Genomic DNA, 12,074 nt, shown 5'->3' on the forward strand with positions numbered 1-12,074 from the left:
TTTGTTAACTTGTCATTTACTCTTAAAGAATTTATGTCACTGCTAATAGATAACCACTTTCAAGTAAGATGGCCGGAGAGCAATTAAAAGAAACTTTTCATTAATAAACTATGTTGGAGTTGCTTGATAACTTAAAATCCTGCTATAAAACATCAACGTAACAATAAACACATGATTAAATTCAATTTAATCAATATACCTCTTATGTACCGCCTTTATCCGATTAAAAGTTACAACTTACTAAAAACATTGAACTAAGAATATGATACAGATTATTTCATTTAATACTCAAAATGACCCTCATAAGTAAGTACTATACCCAATTTATAGATTAGGAAATTAAGCTTTATGAAGTGAATAACCCAATGACTCAGCTAAAATTCAGAATCTATTCAAATACATGTCTCTGTGACTATGGAATTCCATATTTAAATTTTTTATCTTTGTACAGGAAAATGTCTCAATAAATTTTAGATATACACTTGAACATTAGCTTAGCCTAAAAGACTAGGAATGATCTGGGAATTATTCATAACTGAAGCATTTCTATTTAGCTGTGAAGAAATATTAAAGAAAGTAATATAATTAAATACAACTGTATTCTGGATTCCTAAGTACTGAAAACTAATTATATTTGCTCTCTTAGGGATAGTTTCTGACCCTTTGGTCATAATAAGAATATAAATTTAAAAGAAAAAGCAAAAATCAGCACATTAAAATTGACTTTGTGATATTAGGAATAGAACTCAGGGGCAATCTACCACTGAGCCTCACCCCCAGAATTTTTTGTTTTTTATTTTGGAATAGAATCTCACTAAATTGCTGAGCCTAGACTTGAACTTGGAATCATCCTGCCTCAGTCTTCCAAGTAGATGGGATTACAGGCATGTACTACCACATCTGTGTAAATTCAATTTCAAAGAAAAATTATACTGGGAAAGGTGTTTACCCTATCATCATAATGTAGGCCCTTGTTCAAAATTCAGATAGCTTTTAACTTCTGAGGTCACAGAAAAATTATCTTTTTCTAATAATAAACACAATAGTTACTTACAGTTCAGAAGTGGTTGTATACAAGAAATGTCAGATAAAAGAAAACTGCACTTTGGTGGCAAGAGGTATTTCTGTCCCATTAAAGTAATCATTTTTGTAAAACTAGAGTTATTTTCAACAACCCGTGAAAATAAATCCTGCTCTGTAACAGTCATATCATCTTCTCTCAATTGTAATGTCTGAAGTTCCATTTCATTCATAGAAGGTAAATGCTTTGCCATTTCACATAATCCTGACAAATTGCAGGTATCAAGTGGTAAAGTAATGGGTTCATTACATTTGTCCTGGTTTTCAAATAGTGGATACAGAAAACCACTTTTGAGACCTTCTTGGATTAATTTTAAAGATCCATCCAAAATCAGCTCTCTGATCTGTAAGAGAATTTGTTTAAATTACATTAAAAGGACACTGACATTATTATTATTTTTTTTAAGAGAGAGAGAGAGAATTTTAGTATTTATTTTTTTTTAGTTATCGGCGGACACAACATCTTTGTTTGTATGTGGTGCTGAGGATTGAACCTGGGCAGCATGCATGCCAGGTGAGTGCACTATTGCTTGAGCCACATCCCCAGCCCAACATTATTATTTTTTGTTTGTGTGGTGCTAGAGATCAAACACAAGCATGCCGAAAATGTTCTACCACCCACCAGCTCAACCTAGCCCTAAAATAATTTTCTAAACAATGAAATGCCCACTGTGCTTTGGAGATCTGAACTTGTAAATTTTATTTTTGATATATTCTTTCACAATCAAAAAGAGAAAAATACAGTGTCCTACCATCAACATTAATTCAACATGTACAAAACTGGAATTATGATCCCTCCCAAGCTGAATTTCAACCCGTTTTTCAATTTCAGTTAAAGGCACTCCCGAGTCAAGTATAAAATATTTATGCACTTTTTAAAATTTTTTTTTTAGTTGCAGATGAACACAATATCTTTATTTTATTTATTTATTTTTATGTGGTAAAGAGGATCGAATCCAGTTCCTCACACATGCTAGGCAAGTGCTCTACCACTGAGCCACAACCCCAGCCCAGCATTGTTTAAATTCGAGAAATATACCCTTCACATTACTCATGCTTTCTTCTGCCACTACATCAGTATATTTTTTTCCTATGCCTTTATAATTTCTAAAATAGCACAAGTTTACATAAGTTTACATGGTTAAAGTAATAGAAGCATATGAAGTATCGATAAAAACTGATTTAAACCATTTTACACTAAAAAAGTAATAATAAAACACTATTTACTTCTAACTCTGATCAAAACAATTTTTAAGAACATCCTTCTTTATGTAACCCATTTATTTTATATTACTTCATATTAATCTTCCCATGTAATCAATGAACATTTTATACCTACCTTTGTATGGTATTCCATAGCATCCAATTCACCTTGATTGAAAACAACACATCTTTTACGCTTCTGAAAAGCAGATAAATTACAAAGTTATTTGCTATCTATTACAATATTGATATTTTAAAATATTTTTTATTTAAAGAGAAATATCTTTTCTCTTTATCACGCTCTATATTGTATATTTGTATATCTCAGTCTTCAAGAGGAAATAAATTCTATTGAGGTCAAAATCAATGCAAAGGGGTACAAACTAAGGAGGTAAGCTTCCCCAAAGTTTAACAAAAAAAAAACGGAGTGGGGGTGGGGTGTGTGTGTGTGTGTGTAAAATGTCACAGCAGTCTTATCTGCCATTAATAAGACCTAGTTCCACATAAGAGCATAATTCCAGCAACCATGAAACAGAAGTATGATTCAGCATGAACAATTATCAGTATGATCTATCAGTTAATACATATGATACATAATACATAATAATTATTCTCAACTGTCTTCATTTCTGAGAGGCACTATCCATGTACTGTCATCAAAGGAAATTATACTGTTTCACTGTACTTTTTTCTTTTTGAGATAAGGTCTCACAATGTTGATCAAGCTGGTCTCAAACTCCTAGGGTCAAGTGATTCTCCTATCTTAGCATCCCAAGTAGCTGGTTACTGTAGGAAGCCCTACTCTCCACTGACCTTTTAATAGTTCTTTATGATTAATCAGAGAGTTAGGTACAAATCAAATATATTTACACCATTGTATATCTAACACTCCGTAGAAAAGAACACGTAAGATCATGCAACACAGAGCAAAGTCTACTTTTACTGCTAAAACCCTAGTGCTTACATGGTGCCAAACTCCTGGAAGGCAAACAAATGTTTGTTACCTGAATAAATAAATGGACTTTAAAAAGTTTATATATTATACATTTTATAAAATTTGCTTTTATATTATTATATATTTTAATATATAAACATATTTTCACATAATTATATAATATGTACATATTCTATAATTTGCTTTAGCATACATTATTTCTGGTCTTGATAACATTCATTACATATGATCATCTATAACTTCCATAGTAAATGAGGAACATGCCCCACATAAAAGACTAAAAATTACAAAGTAATGTCTTTATTCTAAACTGCAAAGTAGCTCATAAATGTTCATTTGTCTGAATTAGTAAAAGTAGATATATTACTCACATTCCTACTGTACTGAGATCTGACAATAGTATATATTTCCTTTTCTGTGTCTGACACAGACGATCAATACAAATTTGTTGAAAGGAAAGAGAATGTTTTTAAAAAATCATAATAACAAAAATTCTACTTCAGGTACCTATAATAATGTAATAAGTTATATTTATCACTTCCCTTATTCTAATTTTCATCATGCTTTCCTATTTCATTCTTTTCTAGGAAATTATAAGGTATAAGAGGGCATGGACTGTTTTTCTTGTTTTACCACACTATATACAATAGCACATAGAAAAAGCTCAAACATTTGTTGGGTGAGTAATGAATGTATTCCCATAGCTTACCGTTTACAGAGCATTCATGTATAGAACACTCACTTTCAAGACAATTTTGGTTACTTTTGAAATGTGCAATTTGGTCTTCTAGAATGGTAGAATGTTAGGAAAGTTAAAAATTAGGATATGCTAAATCCTTGTTTATGCTTTATTGATTCTTCCTTATACCTAATAAATCACAGGTATTTGAGATACTAAAATAAAAAATTGGGGTTTTCTGTAGAAAAATAAAGATTTCTTAAAACTCTACCTTTCCAATAATAGAACTGGAGATTTCCTTTTTAACACCATTCAATAGATCTTCTTTTTCATTACTTTGTTGACATTTATTGTGAACAGCTGGAGTTATATAAGGTTTGGTGACATTAAATAGTTCAGATCTAAAAACATATTTTTGGGGGGGAAGTTCACAATTTCTTGAATCCTCATTTTCTGGCTTAGTGATAGAGTCAGGAGCAATAAGTGTAGCAGAGGCTCCAAAAGAAGATGCAGAATCCTTTTGAAGACAATCCAAGTGAACTGAAGAAGCAGACTCATTTTTATTGCAACAAGGCTTAGGATGCTGGTAAAGTTGATAATTTATCTTGTTAATGAAAGAAAGATGATCCAATAACCACCCAGGTAACAACTGGTGTACCACAGACATTCTTTTCTTTTAAAAAGTTTGGAAATTAGTAATTAAAAGTAAAATAAAACTTTGAAGATCAACTTCTTAAATATCCTATACTTCAATAAATATAAACTTCATATACACAGACCTGATATGCAAGTCTACAAACTGGACACGTACATTAAAAACGAATTTAAGCATTCATGATATGTTAAAACATATAGCAGCTCTTAAGAAAAAATGCAATGGTTTAATAAAATCTTTTAATTTCAGAGCTGATCATTCAAATTTTTCAGCCAGCTTGGCCAAAGAGGTTTTAACTTGATGTTATCTGGAATTCCAATTTGATCTTCCTTCTTCCTGTGCCTTACACAATTTTCTTGCTTGGTCCTTGAATCTAGCCAAAATGTCCACATGTAAGGAAGTCACTGAATTCCTTAAAAGACGAAAGTACACTGTTAAATGAAAGAATACTAGTTACCTAAGTAAATACATTCTTTTTTAATGAGATAACTACTTGAGGAGGGTCACAGAATTTCAAAGAGTTGTTAGTAGGTCAGCCCATTTTGTTCAAACTACATTTGCCACAGTAAATCAGCCCATTCTCCCAGTATCATTGCCCTATTTAACTACTGTATCAATGGAGTAATAGGGTTAAAAGATTGATCTAGTCAAAACAAATGCAATTTTAACAGCACAAAAAAAGCACTAAATCCTAGCAAAACTGCAAGGCTGAAGGTCAGATTTGTTATCAGCCTGAGCCCCTCCCCTCCAGTAACTAGGTTTTACAGAACTTCCTTTTTTTTTTTTTTTAAGAGAGTTTATAGTTCTGGGTATAACTTTATAAATCAAATGTAATAGAGAACTTAAAAGGGCACGGAATAAGAAATAAGCAGTTAACAGTACAGCCAACAATAGCATTTAGATTCAAATTTCTAACAAAGGGAATTACTTGATCTCACTGAGCCTCAAAGTTATCATTTTTATAATGTCTCAGCTTATATAATTAAATGAGATAATCTATATGAAATGCTGTGCACAAAGCCTGACATACAGCTTACATAAATACTAACTGATAGTATTGGCGATAGGGATCCTTTCGATCCTTGGTTCTCCCTTGATAGTCACCAAGTGTGAGAAAGGAGATCGTTGCTAGTAAGATCTAGAAATTTAGATGAGAAAACTGAAACTCGGACAAAACAGGCTCTATGCCCCAAAATCACATGCTAGTTAACGATACAATTACTACAAGACCCGGCTATCCAAAGTTTCGCTCGGAGATTTCCCACCACTTTCCAGTTATTGGGCAATACCAATCTTTGGGTTTAAACTCAGGGAAACGAGGATGTCTTATTTTATCAAGGTAATCCACGGTATTTTTTGTTGCCCTTCTGCTACATCTCTGATTCACATCCACCCGTCTCAACCGGTCACCCCCCTGTTCCCAGGATTCTTCTGCTTCTAACATGCCACCCACCACTAGAGGACCGCGAGACGGTGGCGAGCAGTCAAATCTCCAGCCAGAATCCTGGAGGCAGCCACACCAGTACGATCCCTGGAGCCGAGTGCACCCACATTCGGCAGCCACTACGTCCTGCTTCACCATTCATTTTTCAGAAAAGTGCCCGCCGCCTTCCCAGACTGTCATGGAGACACCGTGCATCTAAATAGCGGTCTGAAAGCCACATCCTTCAGGGGAAAGAGAAAAAAAAAAAAATTCTAAGACTTAATGGGAGCCGCCATGTTGCTGTACGGAAAACATTTCCACAGCGCCCCAGAGCACTCAGCCTATTCCTTGGTGGCACTGGACCTTGGGTCTTTAGAGCTAACCTTGAAGGTCAATCCAGACCTGGTAGAGGAAGCTTCAGAGTGCCCGCGAGGCGGAGAGGCGCCATCAACACGTAGAGTTCCCGCGACCAAGAGCGGCGCCTACGAATTGCGTTACGCGTTACGTAAGCGTGATGACGTCAACCCCGGCGGAGATTTTTAAAATTCAAACTGTCTGGGCGGTCGGAGGCAGAAGCTCTTGTTTTGGCGGCTTCTTAGTATGTAGCGAAGAGTAATTACACAAAATACAGAGATTCGTCCATTCGTCCGCTGAGCCTTGTCAGGAAACTGGAAGAAAGGTAACTAATAACATTCAGTTCTTTGTTAGTGCAAAACTATTCTGGAGGGAGAAAGTGATAGAAAGGGGCAATCTGTTAAGTGTTTGCTGCCGGGAGAGGCCTAGGGCCGAATCTGAGTCCAATAAATTTAAACTAGCAACGATCTTTCCGGGAAGGAGGGAAGAAACTAGGGGACTCTGTAGAGAATAGAGACTGGAGCCAGAGAAGAGGGTGGGAAGAGAAGGACACGAGAGGAACTGTTGTTGTGGGTATTGTAGCATCTTAATGGCTGTGTAAGGAGGAAGTCTCCAAGTCTTAATCTTAAATCTTGAGAGTACGTTTTAAGTGGAGATTTGGAGTAGACATAGAGGAGAGCGGGAAAATGGGATAGATAGAACAAGTGTACGTGGAAGGAGAAGAAGTAAGTAGCCAAAATCAAGAAAGAAAGAGTGTAATCAGTATAAAAGAGGAATATGGGCCCAGAAAAGTAATAGGATGACCACGAACGTACAATTTCTTGGATGCCAGGGCAGGATCTGAGAAGGCTAAGGAGGTAGTGTCTAATGCTGCAGAATTCAGATAGGATACAATATTGTCAATCCTGAATATCTAAGGGGAAAATCTTTTAAGTAGATGTAAAAACAATGAGATGCTAATGTGTTTTGAAAATGGAAGCAGCTTATAGACCATGTTGTGGATAGATGACTTATCCTTTTTGAAGGGAACATAGGAATCAGAAGGACAGTGATTGATTATAAACTGTGAAACCATATAAGCATAAAAACAGGAAATATTGACTTTGGGAAAAGAAAATACAATAACTCCATTCTTTGAAACAAAAGTAAGGAAACGTCTTGAGGGGAAGAAGGGAAATTGAGGTGGTTCTTAGTAGACAGCCTCTGACTTGCCAACAACAATGAGTGGTCAAGGTTAATTTTCAGGAATTTTGCTACCATGGATATTCTTGTGAAGGCAGGGATCAGATATTATTCTTTGTATTTCCTATGTTACCTGACACACTCCCTTGTGCATGGAAGGGTAGTTAGTAAATTGTATGTAGAATATTTTAAAATGAATTTAAATAGGTATTCTTTGCAGACCTCAGTGTACAGGAACAAGAAGGGGAAAGATTATCTTGAAGATGAACCTAGTTGCTTTTATATTTGAGGATAAAGATATTAGTTATTGCCTAGTCTACTTTTGTTCTAAATCTGGAACATTTTTCTAATACTGAATTCATGAATGTAGTTCATAAGCATGAAGCGCAGTTCATTTTCCACCGGTGGTGCCGGCCGCCTCTCTATGCAAGAGTTAAGATCTCAGGACATGAATAAACAAGGCCTTCATACTCCTCAAACGTAAGTGCTGCCATCTGTGGTTCTAATCTGTGTTTTTTGTGTTTTTGGTTTTTTTTTGTTTTTTTGTCTTAGGCAAAGAAATTATAAAATGGTTAATATAAAGATGTAGTCTGTGTAATGTGTTAGTGAATCCTATCTGTTCCCAGTGATACAATATTGGGATATTGTATCAATATTTGGGATCAACAATATTAGGCACTAGGCCTGATACCGGTGTTTCTTAAATTCCCAAATCCTCTTTTATAATTGTTTTCATATTTTTAATTGGTATATTATTGCCGCAGTCTTGCTGGGCACAAAATCACGAGCCACTCAAACAGGAACAAACTTTATTTTGAAATTCCCGCCAATGCCCTGTATGCTCCCAGGAAATATGCTGACCCACACAGGACGTTCTCTCGGGCCACACTACTCCAAACGGGAAATCCCTCCTCCGGAATTCCCTCCTACTGCACTTTCCCAACCAACGGGAACTCTTTGGGAGTCCCACTAGAGCTCCAAAGTAGCAGGCCCAGGTGGACAGCAGGGGTCTAATATCCATTTGAATGCAGATCTTAACATAATCATATCATCTCAGTGGCTTGCTGGCGTCACCTTATAATCAAAAATGGCATGCATCATTTTTACTTGGCTGTGGCTCTTAGCACATTATAGTTGTACATAATGGTGGGATCTTCTTTTATTATATAGCTTCTTGTTTAAGCAGGTCCTGTGCTGTGACTTTAAATTTACCGAGATGTTTCCAACTACCAAAGTTCTTCATCAAATCAAAGCAATGTTATTTGCTCTGATGATAAGCTAAAACGTAATAGCAACCTACAGAACGACACTTTTTCAAAGACTCACAGGGAAAACAGTGCCCAAATGAACTTGCTATATAAACTGTATTTTTTTCCTCTATAATTGATGTTCTGGCAGTTGACAGAAGAACACTATAAGCCACTGTAGAGCTGTATCAATTCTTCTCTAATACTTAGGTACAAGTTACTTGCGGGCTGTTCTTAAATTATTTAGGTTTAACGTACTGTGAGTTTCTGTACTTTTAGAAATGTGAAATATTTATTTTCCTTCTGAATACTTTAACAGAATACTTTGTTGTACATTACACCAAAAGATTTTAGGTATTGAATTGTATTTGGTGTGAAAAGGTTACCATTGGCCTAGGGATGTGGCTCAAGCGGTAGCACGCTCGCCTGGCATGCGTGTGGCCCGGGTTTGATCCTCAGCACCACATACAAAGATGTTGTACCCGCTGAAAACTAAAAAAAATAAATAAATATTAAAAAAAAAAAAAGGTTACCATCATCAATGTTTTTTGTCTGTAATTCAAATATTGTATACGAAGCACAACTACATTCTAACAGTGAGCTTTAACAGAAAAAAGCCTCAAAAGTAACTATCGTCCTGTGATTGAATATATCTATTTGTATATTTTGCCTTTTTCTGTAAGGTTGTTATCTGTAAATGTACATATTTTAAGATAAAATCATAATGTAGATAAGATTTTTGTTCTGCTTCTTAATATTTTAGTACTATAATTTATACTTTTAGCCTATCCCTATCATAACAGGTGTGGTTACTGCTAAAATTTTTCATGATTCTGAATAATTTTATAGGTAATAGGGAGGAAGTATTTATTCCAACATATTTCCAAAAGTTTCTTGAGCTGATTATTTCTTGTATTTATTTTAAAGTGTTGTTTTCTGTTTTTCTTAAAGCAAAGAGAAACCAGCCTTTGGAAAGTTGAGTATAAATAAACCTGCATCTGAAAGAAAAGTCTCTATATTTGGTAAAAGGTAATGTTTTAAATGATTAAATTTTTAGGTTATATCTGCTTTAGATGGTAATAAGAGATAAATTAACCCATTCAGACCACTATTTTATTGTTACATGTGAATAATTGGAAGTTCTATACCTAGCACTCAAATACTATAGAATCATAGATTATAAAATGAGGAACTAATCCCACATTTTCATACTCTTAATGAGAACTCCAAGGAGCATTTGTTGTATGGGCTTTATCTATCAATATTAGCCATTTAAAAATTAACACTGCGAAGATTTTAAAATATATATATTAATTCAATTTAAAATAGCAATAAGACTATTACATAGTAAAATAACTAATGTGTTTTTAATGTTAAAAAACGTGTTTCCAAAAACAAAACTATTTCAGAGAGAAGAGTGACATTGTTTTCCAGTTTTGCAAATCCCTTTTAATATGTGGCTTTATAGAAGATAGGTAGATTCTCATATATGCTTCTGCAGTCTATTAGAATATTATGCATCTTATAGCCAGCCTCTGGAAAACTTCACTATACACTCATGGATAAAATGAGCCAGGCACAGTGGTACATGCCTATAATCCCAGCACCCAGCTGAGGTAGATCATAGATCACAAGTTCTAGGCCAACCTCAATAACTTAGCAAGACCCTCTCTCAAAATAAAAAGGTCTGGCCAGACATGATGGCTGGAGACAAAAACAGTATATCCTCACAAGGCAGTTTTGAGGATTGATTGAAGGAGATGATAATATTTATAAGATCTAACATTTGTTGAGCATTTCTAAAGCCCAGATATTAAGTGCTTTTCTGTGTTAACTCTTAACCTCCAAAGGCAGATTTCCCACAAGAAATAGTGAGAAATGATGAGTTGCAGGGAGCAATTATGGAGGGGTAAATAAAAGCACAAGAACTTGGGTTATTGAATAAACGTGTAGAATAGTTGGTGCAGAAGATCTTGTGGACTCAGTACACATTAGAGGAGAGTGTATGTGTTGTTAATGAAAAGTATCAGTATATTTTTATCCCTGCCTTATTTTATATCTAAATTTTCTTTTAACTGTTTATAACTTCATATTTTACATTCTCTTTATTTATTTGCTTACTTATTTATTTATTTAGTACTGGGAATTGAACCCGGGGCATTCAACCACTGAGCCACATCCCCAGCCCTATTGTATTTTATTTAGAGACAGAGTCTCACCAAATTTCTTAGTATGTCACTTTTACTAAGGCTAGCTTTGAACTCATGATCCTCTTGCCACAGCCTCCTGAGCTGCTGAGATTATAGGCATGCACCATCACGCCCAGCTCTCTCTACTTTAAATAATAGAATTCTGTTTAAGTAGATAAGGATTAAAAAAATTAAACTTTAATGCTTGGTGCCAGTGTTAAAAATAAGAATAATAATAATAACAACAGCAACAACTTAGACTTGACCACAGAAAGAAATATCTTTGACTTTTAAAACTGTGTTTCCAGAACTAGTGGACATGGATCCCGGAATAGTCAAATTGGCATATTTTCCAGTTCTGAAAAAGTCAAGGACCCAAGACCACTTAATGACAAAGCATTCATTCAGCAGTGTATTCGACAACTCTGTGAGGTATTTTATAATTCAAATAATAATTGTGAATGTCCTCTTAGGTATTTTCCAATAATTTTATTATGACAAAATGTTTGATGTTTCATAAAAGTTATTGTAGTTTCTTACAGAAAATGGTTATGCATATAGTGTATCCATGAAATCTCTACAAGCTCCATCTGTTAAAGACTTTCTGAAGATCTTCACTTTTCTTTATGGTTTCCTGTGCCCTTCATATGAACTTCCTGACACAAAATTTGAAGAAGAGGTTCCAAGAATCTTTAAAGACCTTGGGTATGAACATTATTAATATTTCTTAGTCTGGGGAAATTATTGGAACCTAAAAACCAAATTCAATAAGTTTAATGTTTGAGTTAGAAAAATAACATGTTTTAAGATGATTACTGTGAACAATACATATAGAATGAATAGAAGAGGAATTATACTGTGGATATATTAGTCTGTTTTGTGTTTGACTTATAAAGAACAGGCATTTATTTAGCTCATGGTCTAGGGGGTTAGAAAACCCAAAAGCATCTGCTCTGTACCTTGTGAGGGCTGGATCATGACATGGAAGAGGGTATCACATGGCAAAACAATACAAATGTGTCAGAGAGATCTGACTTTTATAATAAAGCCACTCCCTCAATAACATTCCTCTAGATGGATTAATCCATTCATGAGGGCTCTGCTGGT

At 34.8% G+C, this 12,074-nt stretch overlaps 2 protein-coding genes across 10 annotated transcripts in view; one reads left to right on the forward strand and one right to left on the reverse strand.

Moving 5' to 3' along the window:
* The window catches only part of Mettl4 (methyltransferase 4, N6-adenosine), a 29,095-nt gene extending 22,610 nt beyond the window's left edge, over positions 1–6,485 (reverse strand). For 3 of the 9 annotated variants that reach the window (XR_013429665.1, XM_078030321.1, XM_078030318.1), the window contains exons 1-5: positions 6,379–6,483; positions 6,026–6,237; positions 4,189–4,984; positions 2,420–2,482; positions 1,055–1,424 (exon numbers count right to left, since the gene is read on the reverse strand). Coding sequence is in view for 8 of the 9 variants with exons in the window: in XM_078030321.1 (XP_077886447.1) it covers positions 1,055–1,424; positions 2,420–2,482; positions 4,189–4,584 (829 nt within the window). In the remaining variant the exon portion in view is untranslated. Of the gene's footprint in view, positions 1–1,054; positions 1,425–2,419; positions 2,483–4,188; positions 5,004–6,025; positions 6,238–6,378 lie in introns of all 9 variants that reach the window. The other 6 variants (XM_078030320.1, XM_078030319.1, XM_021734450.3 and 3 more) reach the window with 6 other exon arrangements.
* The window catches only part of Ndc80 (NDC80 kinetochore complex component), a 39,167-nt gene continuing 33,307 nt past the window's right edge, over positions 6,215–12,074 (forward strand). Inside the window, exons 1-5 of the mRNA XM_005337121.4 lie at positions 6,215–6,674; positions 7,902–8,011; positions 9,730–9,807; positions 11,276–11,399; positions 11,500–11,672. Of these exons, the coding sequence (XP_005337178.1) occupies positions 7,911–8,011; positions 9,730–9,807; positions 11,276–11,399; positions 11,500–11,672 (476 nt within the window). The 5' untranslated portion in view covers positions 6,215–6,674; positions 7,902–7,910. The remainder of the gene's footprint in view (positions 6,675–7,901; positions 8,012–9,729; positions 9,808–11,275; positions 11,400–11,499; positions 11,673–12,074) is intronic.

This window comes from Ictidomys tridecemlineatus, chromosome 13, assembly GCF_052094955.1.
Source record: "Ictidomys tridecemlineatus isolate mIctTri1 chromosome 13, mIctTri1.hap1, whole genome shotgun sequence".
Classification (NCBI taxonomy): domain Eukaryota; kingdom Metazoa; phylum Chordata; class Mammalia; order Rodentia; family Sciuridae; genus Ictidomys; species Ictidomys tridecemlineatus.